Source organism: Megascapheus bottae, chromosome 38 (genome assembly GCF_031878675.1).
Source record: "Megascapheus bottae isolate mThoBot1 chromosome 38, mThoBot2.hap1, whole genome shotgun sequence".
In the NCBI taxonomy this organism is placed as follows: domain Eukaryota; kingdom Metazoa; phylum Chordata; class Mammalia; order Rodentia; family Geomyidae; genus Megascapheus; species Megascapheus bottae.
Genome location: NC_143546.1, coordinates 3,550,171 through 3,571,657, shown reverse-complemented (window position 1 = coordinate 3,571,657; position 21,487 = coordinate 3,550,171). Strand labels below are relative to the sequence as shown.

General features: G+C 49.0%; 1 protein-coding gene across 1 annotated transcript; it reads right to left on the bottom strand.

Annotated features, from left to right (window-relative positions):
* Positions 1–6,217: 6,217 nt before the first annotated feature.
* Cxcl14 (C-X-C motif chemokine ligand 14) lies at positions 6,218–13,225 on the bottom strand. Its single transcript, XM_090325462.1, has 4 exons — positions 12,993–13,225; positions 12,736–12,841; positions 9,494–9,607; positions 6,218–7,267 (listed from the first exon to the last, which is right to left on the bottom strand). The coding sequence occupies exons 1-4, from the start codon at positions 13,054–13,056 to the stop codon at positions 7,252–7,254; spliced, it is 300 nt and encodes a 99-aa protein (XP_090181588.1). The 5' UTR covers positions 13,057–13,225; the 3' UTR covers positions 6,218–7,251.
* Positions 13,226–21,487: the final 8,262 nt, after the last annotated feature.

Sequence of the window (21,487 nt, the reverse complement as noted above, 5' to 3'; positions counted from 1 at the left end):
TTTGATTTTTAGCTCATAATTCTAGAGATTCAAGGGCATGGTGCCAGAGTATGCTGAGCTGTGGTGAGGAGCTTATGGTTGGTTTCAGTGTGGGAGTAGGTCTAGCACACGGCAAGGCGGCCAACAAAGAGCAAATGGAGACAGCACAGACCTTTCCAGATGGACCAATGCACTCCTAGAGACCAGCATTAATCCCTCGGAAGTGCTGCCCTCATGATCTCTCCATTTCCACTGGGCCCATTACTTAGCCTTTCTATCACATTAACCCTTGCACAGCACAGGGAGCTGTCAGGGAGACACAGTCACCTGTAGCAGATGTCAGTGCCTGCTTCATGGAGCTGGTGTGAAGACAGTGCGACCTGTATAAGCTACTTTGTGCTAGGGACACAAAGTCTCCTCCACCCACTCCCTTCTTTTCTCTGAGAGTCGTAGGCATCACAGGATTTGGAGGCAGGATTGGTTTACTGTGTAAATTTTAAATACTTCTAGAATGACAAACAAAAACGGGTGAGATTAAATTTGGGAGCACAGATATAAGAGAGTTGGGCTTGGTAATAAAAGAACCAATTGCCCACGTGCAAAACTAGAGTCGGTGTGTCTGCAGCAGAAAACTGTGCCTGCTTGATGAGGTCCTGGCAGTCATTCACTTGCCTGCTTGATATGATGATGGGGTGGTTAAGACACTAGCACAGACATAAATGAAGGTAATAGAAGGGCTACGTTTAGGACAGAGGAAATGGGCTACAGCCATAGCAAAGGTGGTCAGAGGAGGTGTCACGGATGGTAAGGGCTTGGTGGCCATCACTTAGAGGGTTTTGGAGGATGAGCAGGTCAGCCTTGGCCTCGGCCTTTCCAATACCTCCAGGCTAGCACTTGAGAGAGATACGCGGCCACCTTGTGTAGGTTGGACTCAGCCTCTGCAGGCGTCTCTGGGTGTCCTGATTTAAGGAATCATTCTAACACTTTAAGCACTTGGACTTTCAAACAATGAGAGAGCATTAGGCTTTGAGCAGCTGCAGGTCCTGCGGCCTCAGGGACAGAGTGCTGGCTAAAAACTAAACCTGGAACATGGAGGGAGGAGATATCAGGGGGCCTGAGGACATGTGATCCCCTAAGAGTGACCAAATGGTCACAAGAGTGACCATTCTTAAAGACTCTTAAACAAAACCACTTAGCCACTGTGTGTCCTTGGAGAAGTGCCTTAGCTTCTCTAAGCCTTAGGTTCTTCTTCAGTAAAGTGGGACTCATAGTGGAGTTTGGTGAGAAAGTCACTGGTGGTTGTTTTAAATTAATCGATGCTCTTGAAACTGGGGAGGCTGCTGTAAAGCAATAGAAGGCTGTGCCTGCTCTTGTGGTTTTCTTGGTTAAATACTTTTGTGGCTACACTAACATGATCCTAATTCTAGTCTTTTTTCTTTCTTTCTTTCTTTTTTTTTTTGCAGGCCATTGCAAGGGTAGAAGAGTACGTTTGGGATCCAGAACTGATTCTCTGAGAGGACTCTCTTTGAACAAATGATGCTTGCAAGGAGGCCTTTTGTTTCACCTTCCCTTTGCTCTGGAATAACAGCTCTAGGAGAGAGCCTCATCTGCATGTCATTAGACATGCCTCCTGCTCATCCCAGAATATCCACTGTCCTCTTGGAGCAATGATCTTAAATCTGGCATTGGATTGATCTTTGAAAGCAGCATTTCAATGGCGCCAACTCACTACAATGCTGAGTTGAATCTGATGACACTGTGTGGTCATTTTGCCTGCTCAGTTTGGTGCTGGGAGCAAAACAGAACTTTACTAGGCAGCGGCAGAACAAACCTGGCCACCGCTGCTGCTGCTGCCGGCCTGCGTGGCCCGTCCTCACGGGGTGATTGATCACCAGTCCATGACAGGCAGTTAAGCCCAGGACTTAGCCCTGTGAGCCCGAGCTTGCGATCAGTGAGGGATATCCCAGGGCCTGTTGCGGACAGGAACAGCGGGACTGTGCAAACTTCAGAGGAAAGCACTTGCTTGGAGCCAGAAGCATCTGGGTTTGAAACCTGTGTGAAGGTAGGTGGTGCCGAGCATCCTCATTTGTGTAGTAGAGGTTTCATGGGACTGTGGTGCTGCTGTTTCCAGGGTTTTGTGAGGTCGCCAGGCACTGATCTCAAGCCATGTGTCCAACTCAGAGAGCCTTTGGCGCGGGTGTGTGCTCTCTGCCGCCCTCTTGTGGTAAGGCTTGTAATAGTTTCCCTGGAGGAGGCTAGGAGTTGTTGAGAGAGAAAACTTGTAGAAAGAAACCTGTTGGTGACTTCCAAAATTCTCTACCCATTTTTTCAGAAATATGAAGAGAGAGGTACACCCAGGGCTCAAACAAAAGCAGCACAAATGGTCTGCATGGGAGAGGGTGAGCAGGCAAGGCGGGAGAGGGGATGCAGAGCAGCTAGCCATGGTGACTGGTTGGAGTTTGGGGCTAGCCCAGGGTTTCTGGATGTGTATCTTCGCAATGTTTATCTGGATGTTCCCAATCTTCTTTTGATCTTTCTCTGTTCCCTCCCGCCCACCTCTGCCTTGTGTAGGGTTTTTCTGACTGCAGTGGCCCCTCCTGGCCTTTTGCTGGCCTGTCCCATGCTATCTTATAGCCTGCCACCAGAGCAGGGATGGAAGTGGCACTTTGGGTTGCTTGATAACAACTTGCAGTTTGCCATGAGCCCTCACAGGAGTCTTGGTCAGAGCAGTCCTCAGAACTTAGAAGAGCTGTCACTTTGGGGATGCCCCTCTGGTGTGGAACTTAGACTGACAGTTGATGGAGGGAAGTATTGTGGTTGTGAGTTTCTGAAGGATTCTCGACAGCATCTAGCTTACTGTGCGACACATAACAAATATTTGCTCAGGAAACAGTGACTGGGAGTGAGTGAATTCTGCCCCCGAGGATAGGGACCACACCTGGCCACACTCTGCTCCCCACCATGCCTAGCACAGAGCTTTGCACATAGCAACAGCTCAGTGAATGAGTATAGAGAGCAGGTGATCAGGCCCTAATAGGAATTCACTAATTAACTAGTGGGTTTGAGTACAGTAGTCTTCCTTTAGCCATGGTTTTACGTTTTGTGGTTTCAGATACTCAAAAGTTAACTATGGTTACCCTCAGTCTAAAAATACCAAATGGAAAATTCCAGTTTTAAACCACAGGCCATTTCGAGTAGCATAATGAAATTTTGCAGCATCTTGCTCTGTCTACCTGGGTATGAATCATCCCTCTGTCCAGGGAGTCCATGCTATATAGACTACTCTTCCATTAGTAGAATGGAAATCTGATGATTAGATTTCCCGTCATGGTACCACGGAGCTTCTGCTCAAGAAACCCTTGCTCTTATTTAATAATGACAGTATTTATTCTTATTTATTGATAGTTTATTTAATAATGTGCAAGAGGAGTGATGTTGGTGATTTTGCATGCCGAAAAAAAGTTGTAGGCCGGGCACGGCGGCTCACGCCTGTCATCCTAGCTGCTTAGGAGGCTGAGCTCTGAGGATCAAGGTTCAAAGCCAGCCTAGCACAAAAGGACCTGAGACTCTTATCTCCAAACTAACCTCTAGAAAATGGGAAGTTGGGGCTTGGCTCAAGGGTAGGGTGGTAGTCTTGAGTTGAAGAGCTCAGGGCCGATGCCCAGGCCCAGAGGTAGGGCAGTAGCATTGAATTGAAGAGCTCAGGAACAGTGCCCAGGCCAAGTTCAAGGCCCATGACCAAAAAAAAAAAAAAAAAAGAATTTGTAAGGTGCTTCCTTTAAGTGGAAAGTTGACTTTTAGATTTATTTTTGAGGTTTTGGGGATCAGACCTATGGGCCTTACTCTTGCTAGGCAATGTATTCTCCTCTTTGAGCTACTCACTGGGCCTAGTTTTAGATTTAGTAGGGAAAGAAACAAATGGAATGCTGTGGTCAGCAAGTCTATGGTAAGTAGTCATTGGTCTATTATTGTTACTAGCCGTAAATTATCATAGAGAAGAAAAAGAAGTTGGATTAGAGTTAAGTGCCATCTAAGTAGAGAGGTTTTTACAAAGAAGCTTCAGGCATTGTGCTTGCCTTTTAAGAATACATCGTGTCAAATGTTCAAATGCAAATAAAACTGTTAAATAGTAGTATAAGTTAGGTAGCAATTCAGGGTTGACTGACTCTTCTAGACAAGTACTGGATTTGATATTAGAGACAGGCTGGCATTGTGGGCTTGAAGCATTCCAGCAGTTCCCATTTGTTTGGAAAGGGCCCGTGCTTGATTTAGTGCCCTGTTGTTGCTATCTTGATAATCGTGCTCTTTGTTCTTTCTTTCCTTTCACTCAAGTTTTCTAAATTGACACATATTATTTGTACATATTCATGTGATGCAGGGTACTGTTTCAGTAAATGTATTCAGTTTGGAACGATCAGGTCAGTGATTAATGGATTGGCCACATCAAATACTAGCCATTTCTTTTCTTTTCTTTTCTTTTGTCGGTCATGGGGCTTGAACTCTGGGCCTGGGTGCTATCCTGAGCTCTTCAGCTCAAGGCTGGTGCTCTGCCACTTGAGACAAGTGCCACTTCTGGTTTCCTGGTGGTTGATTCATGATAAGAGTCTCACAGACTTTCTTGCTCAGGCTGGCTTTGAACTGTGATCCTCATATTTCCGCCTCCTAGTAGCTAGGGTTACAGGTATGAGCCGCTGACACCCACATAGCCATTTCTTCATGTTAGAAACATTCAAAATCTTCCCTTTTAGCTATTTGAAACATACAGTAATTTATATATACACCCACGTTTGTATATGTACACACACACACACATACACATTGACTGGAAACCAGCCCTTGACCTTGGTATTTGGGGCTTGCTTTTTGCTCACTGACTTGAGCCATTCCTCCAGTCCCTACAGTAATTAATACTAACTACAGACTTACAGTATTTGCAAAGGGGCCTTGCCAGCTTTCCTTCAGTCTTGACCTGAGGTAGGTCACCAGGAAAAGCTCTTGATGGAGGAAGACTCGAGGGAGGTCTGTCCAATTGGAGAGGAGCCTCGTGGCTAGGCTAGAGCTCAGACATGGCTGCACTGGTGTCAGGCACAGTGGCCTGAAGCACCTGGTTCCTGCCCAGGGTGTTTTAGGAAGTCAGATGCTGTGGTGTAGGACTCCCACTAGGTCTCACCTGTGAGGAAGAAGTAGCCCCCCCCCCCCCAAGGGCAGGTGAGGAGAGCTGTACATGGGCAGAGAAGCACACTTCCCCTCCCAGGGGGGTCCCTGGGAAAGCCGTGGCAGGACCCTGTTGGAAAGGCTGCCTGCCTGGCTTTGCTGGCTAGAGTTACTCTTGTCTCTGGACTGTGCTGGGTGGATGCCTCTCAGAGATACTAGGAAGCCTGGAGGAGAAAAAAAAAACCCACAGGAAATAGCTCTGTAACTCCAGAAAGGGGGGCTGCCCCTGGAGCCTAGTGTGGTTCTGGGCACTAGGTTTAATGTTTGGTGTAGTGCTGGCATTTGGAGCCTGTTGTCAGTGGTTTGGCAGCCAGAGGAAAGAATGCAAGGATTCCAGGGAAGCAAAGCCCAGGGTTCATTTTGCAGGGACACAGTCTATCTGACATGGACATGCTTTTTGCTGGCCTGGGCTTCGATTCCAGGCTTCTTGTCCTTACCTCAACAGATGGCTTAGGGTGAAGTGCCCACCCTCTCCTTCCCCCACAAGGAGGGACAGTGACTACGAGGTGGATGATGCAGATGGGCAGATAAGGGAGGGATGTTCTGGGCAGCAGGGGTCAGGGACAGTACAGCACTGCAACCCCAGGCAGGGCAGGAGGCGCTCAGCATGGGTGAGGAATGTGTAGTATGTTCAGAGTAAGCAGAAGGGTGATGGTGAAGCTAGAACCCAGAACACGATGAAGTCCTGCGCCCCGTGCTGCATGCCAGCAAAGGAAGTTGTCTGCATTTGGAGGGCTGTGAGGCAAGTTGGTGCTTCTTGGGGGGCCCAAGCAAGAGCCTGTATGAAGGGGACTTGGTTTCTGCTGTCCCTGCCCTGGCACTTCCCTTCCCACTATGGCTCTCCTGCACTTGTGGGAAGCATTGTCATTGAGTCCAGCGTCAGCCCTTCCCTCACATTCTCGCTACAGAGGCGTTGGGAAACACCAGTGTCCTTTCCCAGTCCATCCTGTTTATTCAGGAGGTGGTAAACATTTTATTGTTCTCCTTGTTCCACTAAATAGAAAAAAAAAGTCAGAATTTTCGGTACATTTCAAATATATTTTATTACTTTCTCTTTTTTTTGTCTTAGAAAGAATACGAAACGTGCATGCAACACTAATGGTTTCTGACATTCACATAGCAAATAACACAGCAGTGGGGCGTGGCCTCTAGGGAAGGGCGGCAGGTATGACAGGATGCCTGCAAAGGTTCTATACACAGGAGGGAATGCATGGTCATCTTAGCTCCCCAGAGGGAAGCACTGGAAGCAGGGGGCTTCCCCGTGCAGCTGTGGCTGTTTGTGGTGCCTATGTCTGTGCAATGCGAAGGTTCCCTCGAAAGGTTTTTGCTGAGTGTTGGAAGCCTCACTGCTGAAGGAAAGCAGGGCACACTGAAGTGGCAGTGTACCCTTGGGTTGGAGCAAAGACCCACTACCCCCATTAAGAATCTCTTGCCTGGTCATCACTCATCTTGGAAATGTTCCCTCCCAGAGTGGAGGAAAATGAGCTGGAAGGGGAGAGGCAGAGGAAGCACATTGGTCAGGCAACCAAACTAGTTCCTCTAAGCACAGATGCAGAGAGACCTGCTCCCAGGATGGGGCCACTGCAGAACCACTCAGAGGCTGGGACAAGCCAGAAGCCCAGGAGAGCCCAAGGCAGCTGTGTAGAGGCGCCAGGCCCAAGTTAAGAACGGAGCAGTGCTGCAGTGAAATGTCCCACCAAGCTCATTGTTCCTCCAGGCGCTTATAAAGCTCAGATGTGAAGTGACAGATGAATAATACAAAAGCTTTTTTTCTCTTTTTCTTTTTTTTTAAGTAAAGGCATGAGTTTCTCTCTTTTTTCAGCAAAAAGCTGCCTATGACAAAAAGTCTGCAGGAGAGCTGGATCTCTCACATCTGGAAAGCCTTTCGCATACAGCTATAAAATGTACAAACCGACCCTGGGTAAAAAGTGCTTGGTAACAATATATAATTTGTGTCTTATGCCTGTGAGAAAGAAAGGGTTTATATTTTAATCTGCAAAGTCCTTTTCTGAAGTCTCCTAACTGGTCTGGAGTTTTTCCTGTCAGAGATGGCTCGCCTTATTCTTCGTAGACCCTGGGAAGAGAGAAAGCAGGTGTCAGTGGCCAAGGGACTGGTTCAGAGCAGCTCCCAGCTGCTGGCTGAGCCACCCCCACCCCCACCCCAGGATTGCAGCAGGAGTGAGGGGGACGCCTCAGAGAACCCTATTGTCTCAGCCACAAAACCTCACACCAGCCTGGCCTTTTCCTTTCTAATCAGCTTCTGCCGCTGTAGGCGCCATTTCATCCCCCCATATTTCATGGAATTCATATTTTTATGTGGAGGCAAGAGGCCCAAGAGACATGTGATTTATACCTGATGACTTAATCTTGAGTTCCATTTCTCACCTGAGTGCAGCCTTTTCTCCCTTGACTTAGGTTTGTCACCCAGAAAAAAACCACTTCTAGGTCCCACTGCCTGAAGACTAGAAGAGGGTTACCAGGTCTGGACTTGTGCCTCACGGTCATTTCCTTTTGGCTCTGTTGCCCCATCGCTCCATCACTGGACATTCATGCTCTGCCTTGCCCCTTACCTCCCAAGCCGACTCCATTTAGTTCTTCTAAATCCTTCTAGTTTACTGCCTTAGGACCCAGCTTCACGCTCAGCCCACTGCTCCCTCTGCCTTGTTCCTGATTTCTGAGACAACCTAAAGATGTGGCTGCTTTCTGTGGTTGCCAGAAGCTCTGGTCTCTGAGGTGCTAAGTTCCTGGTCTGGCCCTACAGGCCTGGTCTTGTTATGTACCCTTCTTCCTTCATCCTGGGCTCAGTATGGCCTCTCTCTCTCTCTCTCTCTCTCTCTCTCTCTCTCTCTCTCTCTCTCTCTCTCTCTCTCTCTGCAAAAAGGACTTTATACAGCTCCTCTATTGCCATTTTACACTTTCTAAGATATTTTTCAACCTTTCCTCTCTCAGGACAGCTCCAAGAAAGAAGAACTCTTGATACAATGAACTCAGGCAGGTAACAGAGAAGCCTGTCCATGCTTTAATCACTATAATTTATGGACAAAAGCAAGGCTACATTAGGCCCACAGGTCTCTCTTCTTTAAAGCTAAAGCCCAAGGGGTTGGGGAGAAACAAGATGGGTACAAGGTTTGTCTTCCAGGAGCCTGAGCAAGGTCTTCTAAAACCCCGAATGACTGGCCCCCAGGGTTAGCCTCATTTTACTTTTGATGACACAGGCTCTAGATGTGAGAGAGAGTGGACAGGACATGTGTGCTGTCTGCCCCAACCAGAAAGAGGGCATCATTCTCATCAGATATAGAAAATAGTCTCCTACTCTCATCATTTTCTATTTCAAATAACTGCAGATGAGGCAGTTTTGCAAACAGCAAGAAAAGGCTCTCAGGTGCAGGACCCAGCCCAAGTGTCTGTGGGAAAGATGGCCCCAGAACTGAGCCTGGTGGGTGGTGGGTGGCCTGGGGCCAGGTGATGGGACAGACAACATAGACACCCATATTAGAATGGAGATATAGGTGTATATATAAGAACAGGATGCTGGCTCAAGTTCCTGGGGAGGTCACCCGATCTGAGTATGTGTGTGCTTCCTTAGCCATGTTGTACAGATAGAGATGTAAGCAAGCTCCATGTGGGTGAAGGCGGCATGTTCAGGGCAGACCCCTCCTTCTTACGGGACAAGGGAGCTGGGAAGCAGCCTCCCCTTCCCAGGTGGCATCTCCATCTTCAGGGACCAGCGCTCAGAAGTCTCCTTGTGAAGGTGGGGAATGGTAGCCCAGGAGTGCTGGCCTTCTCATGTCTGCTGCTCCCTGGGGTCAGGGAAGCTCTAATTTTTAAAGGGGGTAAACCCAGAGTCTCACAGGTACTCACATGGGAAGGAACTCATCAGATATCTGGGCACTGTGGGGTAGAGGACCCCTTGGAGGGACTATTTGATTGGCAGGGGGTATGCCCACAGATTTATGGCTAGTTAGGATCGTCACTTAAATGGTCACCTTTCTCCCCACAAGATCACAGGGGGAGACCATTTGACAGCTTATGTGACCTAAAGAAAAGGAGTAATTAAGACTATAGTAAGAAAGTTAGAGTAAAACCGACTTTGGTTCACAAAGAGATAATCAAACCTGCAACATTTACAGGGATGACAGCCTGCTTTGTGAAGTGGCCAGTTCTTCTTCCTTGGAGGCATAGAAGCACTGTTATTTGCTTGTGGTGGTGCTAGATGGATGACCTGGGATCAGGCTGTGGGGAGGGAGAGCCCCCGATGACTGGTGGAAGGTGGGAAAGAGGACACAAGGAGGAGGCGTACCTGCGCTTCTCATTCCAGGCATTGTACCACTTGATAAAACGCTTGGTGCTCTGCAGCTTGGGGTGTAGGCAGTGCTCCTGGCCCCGGTATCTGGACATGCTCTTGGTGGTGATGCTGAAATGGAGGGGGAGGCGATGCAGGGTTGAGGTGACTGAGTAACAGCTCCTTTCTTGGCCTGTTGGGTGGCCCTGGTCTGTCAGATGAGGGTACCGGGAGACTTGTTCTCCTTGCTCCTTTGAGGAGGCTTTTACAAAGCTCTCACTTTCTGCCTGGATTTTGGAAAGTTGTGTGTCCCCTTAATCTCAGACTCCAGGTTATGGTCTCACTTGCATGGGGTTAAGTGGTCTGGCTTTTCTTCTTGGAGTTCTTAGTGACTCCTGCCTTTACTCACCCCTAGCAGGGGCTCAGGTCTCTCTTGGGGGACAAAGGTCAGGGACTCTACCCGGGATCCAGAGGTAAAGAGAACCAGTGCCAGCAGGGTGAAGTGCTAAGGCCAGTCTTTGGGTCTGAGGCCACGCCCTGCAGATGCTGACCCTCTACTCCAAGCCCCACCACAGTCTGTCTCAGACACGGGCGTCTGTCTCAGGTACGGGCATTTGCCAGTCCTGAAGAAAAGTTGGGTTGGTCTTGAAGCCCACTTTAATGCTCAGTATCTCGTCTTGGGGCAGAAAGGTAAGACCTCCTTTCTTCATAGCCTGAAGACCTCAGGCCTCCCAAAGGCAGTGTTTTGGAATACTATGAAAGCCTAGCTGTGCTAGAGAAGTAGAGTGGGCTTGTGCAAGGGCAAGATCCTGGATTTGAACTTCACATTACCTCTCTGAATCTGTCCATGTGTAAGATGGACACAGTAATAGGACTTACTGCCAACTGTTGTGATAGTGGAAGGCTATAATCAAGTGCTTCGTACCTGAGCAGTGCCCAGTGAATACTATTATTAACAATTAATCATGGAAGAGAAGGCAGTCAAATATGAAAGACCAGCCTTCAATGTCCGAGAGCTCTGGCCTGGAAAGACAGGCAAGCCTGCTGTCTGCCAGGCACTTGGGTCATCTCCTTGGCAAGAGAGGATGGCTAGATCATGAGGAAGCATCTGGTAGGAAAGGAAGGATGGTGTTCCAGAAGGAGGGAAGGACAAGAAGAGAAATGAGGCTGACACTTCCCAGGGGGTGTGCTTAGGTTATTGGAAGGGAAGAGTGGGAGGTGGGGGAATCCACAGGCTACCAAAGGTAGTAGGGCTCACAGGCCAAGTTCTTGAGGGGCAGGGTTGCCATGAACACTGTTTCCCAGTCAATGGGGAGAGAAAACGAGGTCTTGCCACCTGAATGGGGGCTGGATGTTTCTAGGCAACCTGTTCTCTTCTCCGCTTTGTGCTGAGTTCCCAGGGGCAGGGAAGAGCCTTCTTTTAATACCAGGTGATGGGGACACAGTCCTCCATGAGACACAGCTCCACTCAGGCTTTTAACCTGGGGCCAGAGTACAATGTAGCTGCCACACCCCCAATCCCAGCCTGGTAGCTAGTCACCCTGCAGGAATTCAGCACGATCCCCCCACTCCATGCTGTCATGTCACTTTTGCACTCGGAATGTAGGGAGAAAAATGCTCTTTTCAGGCCAGTGTTGCATGCTGAGTGCCCAGACTCCTAGAGGTCAGAGAGCAGGACAGAGCTGTTCAGCTGGCTCACCAACATGCCCAGGTGCACACAGGATTACCCAGACTATTCATACCAGTCGGCTGGGCAGACAGGAGCATCCATGACCCCAACAGTGATTCAAAATTCTGGGTCCTGTGACTTCCACCTTGGCAGTTGTGGAGTGCCAAAGGTTCTAATGAGAGCCGGGTAGACCTTTCTAGAAAAGGTTCTTTGGGGCCCTTTAGATTGCAAGGGCTCTGTACTTGCAAAGCAGACTTCTCTGTTGCCCCCCCTCCCTTCCCCTGCTAGAGATTTCTGGGTGACTCAGGGTGAACTGGAAAACTTGCTTTTGTTCAGCCTTTGTGCCTGCAAACCTGCTCTGCCAAAAGCATTGGCCCCTTGTCTGATGTTGAAAGTCTTGGGGGAGAGGAGCCTCCAGCCCTTTCAGTGGGCTTGGGGAGCTTTGCGGGTGGAAGAGGCAGTTTAGGAGGTATGACTAGGTGTCTGCTTATTTTATGAAGTTCCTGCATATTCTCACAAGGCTAACACGAAGTCCCCCCACCCCCATGCTTGTCAGTTTCAGTCAAGAAAAGAACAAGCCTGCTTAGTCAGGATTCCGTCCTTTTGGGGGGGAAACACTGTCCCCCATACCATTTTTATTCCCTGCAAGGACTTACAAATGCCTTGCAAACTCCCTGACATTTTGAACCCTTAAACTGGAAGTGATGAGGGGCTTTCTTGAGCCATCAAGGTATTTTTTTTTTTTCTGGAGCAAGGCAAAGGGCAGGGTGGAGGGTATTCTCTTTTGGGGGGGGGGTGGGGAGAGCTCATTTAGAGGCCTAGGGAGGAAAGCAGGGAGTCCTTTCAGGCCAGGTGTCTTTCTGAATTTCCCTCACTGGGCCCTGAGGGCCTGGCCTGAGGCAGGGTGGGGTAGTGAGGTGCAGGGCAGGGGGGTGGGGGTGCCCTTCCTTCCTTCCCAGACACTAGGAGAAGGTCTTGGGGCCGGTGGAAGGCACTTGTCCAGGCCGAGAATAAAGTGAGTCCTGTTTCTGGGGGCGGGGAAGAGGGGCCAGCGGCGCATGGCAGATATTTGGGAGCTGCTTTGCCAAGGCCTCCCTTTCTGGCCAAGAGCGCATTGATGGGGAAACCGTGGTGGTGCTGGCCTCGAGTGGTTAATTGGGAAACTCCGTGTTCCCTTGCGCTGCCCCACTTTTGAAGACATCGCCCGCATCCCCACCAAGCAAGCCTCCGGTGTTGTGAACCTCCCCGAAGAAGAGCACTTCCCCAGGACAGCTCAGGCCCCGAGGGAGGGTCGGCGCGGTGTCCCGCGGCGGGGGAGACCCCGGAAGCCGCACGCCGGCCGTCCCCGTGGACCGTCCCCGGCCGAAAAGCCAGGACGAGAGAGAGCGAGCATGCTGGAGTTCCTGGGGCTGCAGGCCGCGCTCCTGCACCAGCACCGTGGGCAGAACCCCACCCCTCCACCCCCAACCCCGGCACACGCGCGCGGCAGCCATCGGAGCCCGGGGCAGGGGTCTCCCCCGCGCCCGGCCCGCGCCCTCCGCCAGAGAAGCTGCGCCGGGCACCGCGCGCCCGCACGCCGACCAGCACTCACATCACCATCTTCTCCTCGCAGTGCGGGGACTTTGGCTTCATTTCCAGCTTCTTCACGTCGCTGTAGCGGATCTTGGGTCCCTTTCGGGAGCATTTGCATTTGGATCCTGCGGGAGAGCGCGGGGCTGCTGAGCTGCGCAGCACCACGGCCCCCAGAACCCACCCAGAGCTCTCCGGATCCCAGGATGCCCCCAGTGCCTGGCGTCTGGGCTCCCCCCCCGGACCGACGGGACGCCCCGGGAACCTCCTGGCACTCACCGTCCACGCGCAGGGCGCACAGCGCCAGGAGCAGCAGGAGCAGCGCAGCCGCCAGGAGCCTCATGCTGGCCGGAGGGTCGCGGCGCGGGGAGCCGGAGCGCACCTCCGAGCTCGCTGGGTATCCGGAGCACCCCCGAGCGGTCTGCCTGTCGGTCCTGGAGGGGAGGCGCTCTGCGCTTCACCGCTCGCTCCAGGAGATCTTCCCCAGCCTCCCCCCCCCGCCCCGCCCGGCCTCTTTTAAATTCGCTCCTGCCCTCGCAGCAAGTGAGCTCATTAATATGCAGAACCACTCGGTGACTCACTGAGATTTCTCAATGTGATGGGGGGGAGGAGACCATCCCAGCCCGCCCCGACCCGGTCCCCATCTCAGTGGCGCACACTCGGAGCCGCGTGGGCGCGCTCACACACACACACACACACACACACACACACACCCCACTTGCTCACACCACAGACTCCTTTGCAAGCTTGCACACGCAGCTTTGGTCTGCACACACTTACAGTACAATACCGTGTGACTGGAGAGACACTTCTTTCTTGATTTTGTGGGGATTCCTCTCTAGCCAGGCCTTTGTTCCCAGCCTCTGGGAGACCCAGGCCTAGGGCCCAGATGCTTGGTGGGGGGGGAGACCCCAAAGGGTTTCTGGGCAGAACAAGTGTAAAAGCCAGTGGGCTAACTCCTAGGGTGAGGGCAGTTTCCATTGGGCCAGCAGCTCTGGTGGCCAGAGCATAATGCCAGGTCTAGATAGGGACTTGGCATGGGTTTTACATCTCAAGAGAGAATGTGGGGGAAGCTGGGGGGGGGAGTTTGGGGTGCTCCTGAGGAAAGCCACCTGTGGCCTGGTGGCAATGTGGCTGGGAGCCTGGACACTTGTTTCCAAAAGCCAGGCAAAGGCTGAGAAAGTTAGCTGTGACAGTGGTGACAGCTGAATGAAGGCCTTCCGAGTTCAAGCACTGTGTCAGGATTCCTGGGTAGTGGTATGGGAAATAGTTAACGATGGCAGAAATCCCCTTGGCACCACTGTCAGATCCATTGACTACACCATGCAAACAAAGCCTTTTCTGTGGAGTGTAGGTCATCAGTGTGCCTGTCATCCGAGTGGCTGTGAGTAACACATTAAGGTTTTACAGACAAATGCCGCCTTAGTGCCTTATGCCTGTTAACCCAGTAATAGGCTGGGATCTGGAGGATGGTTGTTGGAGTCCAGTCTCAAGGAAAAAGTTCACAAGATCCTATCTTAACAGAAGATTTAGGAGCACAGAGCTAGGCACCTGCCATACATAATATGCATATATACATATGTATACACACATATGTATATATGCATATTATGTAGATGTAATTGTTTTACATTGTCTGGATTATGACTTTGCTTTATTTGGTGAATTGAAGGAAAAAGCATAACAAACCCAGGATAGGCCTAGAAGAAACAACTTGCTCAAGGTCAAAGAACTGAGAAGCAGGTGCCTAAAGGAAGAGATGTCCCTGTCTGTATATGTTGCTGAAGAATTGAGCCCCTGGTTCCTGCATGATTCTGTGGCTTTGGAACCTTCATTCGTGACAGTAAACTTCAGGGACAGCCAGGCTCATGAAAGCCTGGCTGCCAGCGCCTAGCTGGCTCAGAACGGTGCTGTCAGTCAGGCTCTCTTGGGGTGCTGGTGCTGGTGTCCAGTGAGGTTTCTGGGATGAGAGGGGGCAGTTTGCCCAGGAGCAGGATGGTACTAACCCATACTGTCTCCTCCAGGAGAAGCGGAGCCCTGAAGAGCAAGCAAAAGTCAGGCCTGAGGTTGTGTCTGTCAAGCTGGACTTTTTACTTCAGCAGAGTGCAGGGGGATGATTTTGGGGGGTGATTTGTGTTCATGCTTTTTTGTTTGTTTGTTTTAAGAAAACAGCACAGATTCATTACAGAAAAGTAAGAACACAATGAACAAATCCTTCACCCACTCAGGTTTATATCAAGATTCTAGCTTGTCCCTTGGCTTTGCCTAGATGTGCATAAGTAAGATCTGGCTGCTTATTCTAGTCCGTAACCTGTTTTCAACCAGCATATCACTGGCATCATTCCAGGTGGCTGATACTGCTTCTATAGTGTCTCTTTTATGGGATCATTTGAAACTGGACAGTATAAGGGCTAAGAAGCTGATTTCCAGATTCAGACTATATGTCACTGGGCAAAAGGTTGCTCTAGATCTTCATTTTTCTATCTATGGGAGGAGACTAAGCCTCTGTTACAGGAAACTAAGCAGCGTTGTGCATGTTGAGGCTTTGTTGTAGTCTCCAGCATAGAGTAAGTGCTAGAAGAGGCTGGCTGTTGTTCTATCATTCGTTTAGATGCAGAGCGCCCATTGTCCAGATGTGCCCTAATTAACTGATTACTTCCTGCTAGCTATTTGGGTTGTTTTCAACTGCTCTTTATAACTAGTGATTTGTGACAAGTATTCCTGTAGTCTGGTTTTGTGGTAGCTTTTCAGAAGTAGGATCAGGTTTAAGAAAGGCTTTTCATACAAGTGGCCAAACTGCCCTCCAAAAATGTATAATGTATAATCAAGAATTTCTTAATTACTTGGGACATGTTGATGCACTATGTTTTATTAACAAAATCTTAGTTCTGACATGCTGAATTTCATACGTTGATGAGTTAACAGGGGACGAGTACCCCCAGGGGGCACTGAACTTTTTACAATTTAAAATACTTTATTGTTATTATAAAGGTGATGTACAGAGGGGTTACAGTTGTTACATGAGTCAGGTAAAGAGAACATTCCCTTTCGGACAATGACACCCTTTCCCTTGCTGTCTCTCAGTTTTTCCCCATCCCCACCCACAAGTTGTACACTTCATTTCCACATATGTCCAATGACTACCATAGTGCTGTATCTTTTCACCCTTAGTTCCTCTGTTTCTGTGCCTCTGCTTCTCTGTCAAAGGCATATAAACACACATGACAAAAAGAAAAGAAACCCAAAACTGCAAACCCTCCTCACACTGCAAAACCACAACCTCCTGGTTCCATTTCCTGGAGTTCATGTCAGTAAATATTATTTTGTATGATCAGGTACACATAGGCATTGTCACTGAGCTTTGGTAGGCTCTAAAAATGTGAACCAAAATTCCTCAGCTTTTTGGGCTGCAGCAGAGCTCTAATATGCTAGGCTTTTGTTCCCAGGGGATAGTTCTCAAATGTATGATGTATGCCGTAGCTTATAAAATGCAGCCATTGTGTCTTGGCACATGGCTTCCTACATCTGTGTGCGCTCTCCTGGCTCCAGGGATACAGGAAAGAGAAGGACGGCTCTAGGAGGTCTGTGGGTTATGCTGTCAGCTGGGCCAGATAGAGTGCTTGAACCTTGATTTGTCTCATGTTATAGACTCTACTGAGCTTAAGAGTGGTTGGCATTGGATAGCTGTGGCAGCAAGCCTAGGTGGGCCTAGCAGAGACAGTTTGCGCCCTAGTCCTGCCTGCTTCGAGGAGGTCCCTGAGCTACAGGGAAGGACAACCTGCTCTGTGTGTTTCTCTTTTGTTGTGTTATCTGGGAGGAGTGGGGTGAGAACCTGCTGTGGTTAGGCTGTGTGCAAGGTGATGGTTTCTTGCACAGGGACCAGAGACATATGGCGAAGATGGGTATCAGCCACAGCTGCAGGGTTTTATAAACATAGAAATCTGGCAGCCTTGGTCAGAAACATGAAGAAGATGGGGACAACACACTGGACTGGCAGGGGTGGGACTAAGCTACTTCCTAGAAGTGACTTCCTGATCGGCTCTGCCAAGGAGTTAACCAGGTGACCATGGCAGGGAAGCCACTGTGTCCCCCTTGCTCACACAGAGCTCTCCTGTGGGGCCTCCCTGCTTTGAGACCTCCCATGTGGAATTCAGGGCAAGTCCCCAGGGGGCCCACCTCTCCTGACTCGTACTTGCCTTCCTCTCCATTGGCTGGTTACAGCCAAAGCCTTGTCCCTCAGATATACAGAGTGTCTTCCTTTCTAGATCTCTGTACTTGGGCCTCCCATCCCCTCCCCTTCCCTCCCCTCTCCAAACCTCAGTGTCCACATCTACTCTCCAGATGCAAGCTCTGTAGCAACGATGGAAGCCAGGCACTCTCTATGCCTTGATCTACTTTGTGTTCTTAATTTTACACACAACAACCCCAGGTCATGCTGCCTTTGTGTTTATTTGGGGGGTACTGAGGGGGGCCCTTTGGTCCATGGGATAACAGTGGCTGGGAGGGGTTTAGATGGGGCCTGAATAGATATGGCTGCTTTCCTGTCCCAGGAGCTGGGAGATAAGCCAGTTCTCCTTCTCCTATCCCCTCCTCCCTCCAGTTCTTTCCATGACTGATCTTCTTCTCAGACGGCATCCCTCAGATGTCACTGATGGGACAGGAAGCCCGAAGTCCAGCACGGGTACGTCTGAAGTCCCATCTAGCTTAGAACAGGACAGGATTCATACAGAATCACCCATGTGCCTTGTCTGCAGATGCTTAGGCTAGAGTGAGATTCTGCCCCTGTCTGGCCCTGTCACCACTCATGCTCCAAAATGCCTGGAGCATACTGTTTTTGGTCCTATACAATAGACAATATTTACCATAACTAGTAATCAAGCTGATCATAGTCAAGTGAGGAAAGAACACTTAAGCAGGAGAGGTGGGTCCATCAATTAATTGCTATAAAAATTTGAAAAAACTGGGCTAGGAAGGTGGCTTAGTGGCAGAGTGTTTGCCTAGCATGCATGAAACCCTTGGTTGAATTTCTCAGTAGCACATAAACAAAAGTGGCACTGTGGCTCCAGTGGTAAAGCACTAGCCTTGAGCATAGAGAGCCATAGTGCTGAAGCCCTGACTTCAAGCTCCAGGACTGGCAAAAAAAGGAAAAGAAAAAGAAAAAAAGAAAAAATTTGGAAAATCGTATTTATATAGTCTGTACCCAGAGTATTGGAAGTAAACCATTTCATTCCACTTCATTCCCTTCAGAAAATCGGTTTTAAGTATCTGACAACACAAATATGTAACGCACAGAGGTATTCTTTGTTAAAAAAATAAAGCACAGATCTACATTACATAGACATGGGTTTGCAGTAGGCAATAAAAGAGTTAAGTGAAATATACCCTTGTATAAAAATGCGATTGCAACAGAATAACATTTACTAAGTAATACTGGGGTTTGACTCAAGGCTTTGTACTTGCTAGGCAATGCCACACGAGCCCTATCTTTTGCGTTAGTTATGTCATAGGGTCTCCTGTTTTTGCCTGGGGCCAGCTTGGATCCTGATCCTCTCTGCTGGGATTGTAGTTGTGAGTTATTATACCTGACCCCCCCCCAACTTTTTTTTCTTAAAACATGTATATGTTTAGAGTTTTTAAAAAGTATATTTTTCTGGCTCATGCTGTAATCCTAGCTACTCCTGAGGCTGAGATCTTTGGATGGTGGTTCAAAGCCAGCCTAGGCAGGAAAGTCTGTTTAGACTCATCTCCAGTTAACCACCAAAACCTGTAAATGGCACTGCAGCTCATAGTGGTAGAATACTAGCCTTGAGCTAAAGAGCTCAGGGACAGCGCCTCGGCCCAGAGTCCAAGCCCCATGACCACCCCCCTCCCACAACCCCGCATCGAAATCTATTCATTTTTCAACAGCCCTTGAAGCAAGGGCTGAGGATCAAACCCAGGGTCTTGGGAACATTTGAACATCAACCTGCCCAGGGTTATCTGTCTTCATCCTCACAAGGGCACTGCTGAATCTTCTACATTTGTCCGTCTGTCTTCATCCTCACAAGGGCACTGCTGAATCTTCTACATTTGTCCGAGAATAGCTAAGGCCAGGGTTGGGGGGGGGGGCTTGCTCTTGTCCTTTGGGTTAAACCAGTGTCCCTGCGTGGACCTGGGACCTGGGACCAGGTACTCAATGAAGGTGACAGAGAAACGAGAGACCCATTAATATGGCTCTGACTTTACTGCTGTCTGGAAAGTTATGGAGTCAGACTTTCTGGTTTAGTGGCCTAGTCTATCACTCTACTCCCCGCTGTGCCTCTGTGTCTTCATTGGTAAAAGAGGATAATCATTATTAATAGCTACTACTAATAATAAATATTAATAAGGCTGTGATGAGAATGAAAGGAGCTTCCACAGGGCAAATATGTAGTACCTTGTCTCATGGCCCATAGATGCTATTTCTGTCCTATTATATTTATTTTTTCCTTTTTATGCCAGTCCTGGAGCTTGAACTCAGGACCTAAGCATTGTTGCTGAGCTTTTGTATTCAAAGCTAGTGCTCTACCACTTGAACTACAGTTGTACTTTCCAGCTTTTTGGTGTTTAATTGGACATGAGCATTTCATAGACTTTCCTGCTTAGGCTGGCTTTGCACTGTGATCCTCAGATCTCAGCCTCCTGAGCATCTGGGATGATAGGTGTGAGCCACCAGCACCCAGCTTTCTGTTTTTATAACCCTTCTAGACTTTGCCCCATCTCAGAGTTTGCTTAGTTCTGTGCGTGTACTTTTTCTTTACATACATTGTCAAGGCCTTTTCTAAGTGATGTACAAATATTAATTTAATACTCATAACAATCACATGAAGTAGGTTAGTCAATCTCATTTTATAGCTAGAGAAACTGAGGTAAGGAAGAGGTGAGAGTACTTTGTCCCAGGAAACTAGCAAGGTGCAGGGCTGAGGTTCAAATACGAATCTCCCTTCTCAAGAAGATAGGATAGCAGTGTTTGTGGCGGGGTCAGGAGTTTTGGGGTCAAGAGAAACATTAATTAGGAGGTAGTACTGCTTTGTCCCTCTCTCTCTTTTTTTTCCTGAAACACTTCTGAAAAAGGCAGAGGTGCTAAGACATGGGTGTTTTATGTCTACTATCCTTTCTGTCAGTGGATCTCCTGCAGCTAGAGTCAGTAGCACATCTGGAGAAAGGAAGTAATTGTTCCTGGCCAAGGTTTGGTGACTAATTTGGTTTGTAATCAGTGTCTCAAGAAACCCAGAGCAGGGTCAAAGGCCTTGTTCAGTGGATTTACCTGCCAGGTAAGTGCTAACTTTGATTCATCCCAAATGAAGAAAACTTTTCAAGCAACTGAGCGATGCTACAATTTGCTGTCTTAGCAACCAGTCATTGCTTTTAAACATGATCAGGTTCTTAATGGTGAGCAGTTTAAAGCCATAAAAGAATTGTCATAAACAGTTCCCAGGATCCAAGTGTGCGGCCCAGATTTTAAGCACATAATGGAAATCGTATCAAAAGCAAGGCGGGGCAGCAAGAGCCATAAATCCTCAAAGTGAAAAACCTAGCCATTGTGAAATGTGTGCCGAGGGGAAACCAGATGTGGATGCTGGAGAGAGCGAGGGCCAGAGGAAAGATGCTGAGAAGGCTTCTTTGCACTGGTAGGCGCCTCCCACTGTGTGTTGGTGGAGATGCGATCCAAGAATTGTGGCTCAGATGGTAGAAATCAAGACAGATTGTCTCCAGTGTGGCAGGGTTGGAGATCCAGGGACCGAGGGGGAAGGCAAAGGCTGTGAGCCTCCCTGTGCTACCCGCCGCCGTTTCAGCGGGGAGAACAGACATTCCGCAAGGTTTTCCTGCATTTTTTTGGGGGGGGGCCTTGATGACTCAATATTTGGAGCATAAATATACTTGAGAGATCACGAAGAGACTTAAATGTATTTACCCCGTAACGACCGTGTTGTGTAAAGATCCATTTGGAAGAGGGAAGAAGCAGGCAGGGCCAAGTCACCGTTTGGCCTAGTGCAGGGAATGGATTTTATTTACAAAGCCTCTATAAATATTATGCTGAGACGTGTAAGGCACCCCCTGAACACCGTACGTCTGCATATCATTGTGCTGCAGGGTTGTAAGCCTGTAACTTGAGGCCTGAAGTGCAGAGGGACCTCTGGCTAGCAGTTGGGAAGAGTGCATGACATGTAGGTCTGACTTGCCCAGGTTGGCCACAGAGTCAAGCTTTCTTATCAACGTTTCCTTTGGTGGATCATGCTTTTTGAGCAGAGTAAGAGCTCTTCCTAGCCCTAGATCCCTATTTTTCTAACATTTTGACATTGTGACATTCTACATTAAAAATCCCACGATCCATTCTGAGGAAATGTTGGTATGAAACTTGAGGCAGAATCTGGGCACCAGTGACTCATACCTTCAATCCTAGCTACTCAGGAGACTGAGATCTGAGAATCGCAGTTCAAAACCAGCTGGCACAGGAAACTCTGTGAGACTCTTATCCCCAGTTAACCACCAGAAAACCAGAAGTGGAGCTGTGATGCAAAGTGGTAGAGTGTGCTGGTCTTGAGCAGAAGTGCTTGAGAGCAGTGCCTAGGCTCTGAGTTTAAGCCTTGTGGTGGTGGGGGGAAGGGGAGGAGAGTTTTCTTAAGGCAGGTAGTTGAGACAGACCTTGAGCTGGAGGTGAAAGGTGGTGAGCTGGGTATGAGCAGGGAGGGGTGGACAATAAGAAGGTCTTGGCGAGAGCCTGGACCACTGGTGCCAGGAGCTTGTAACTGATT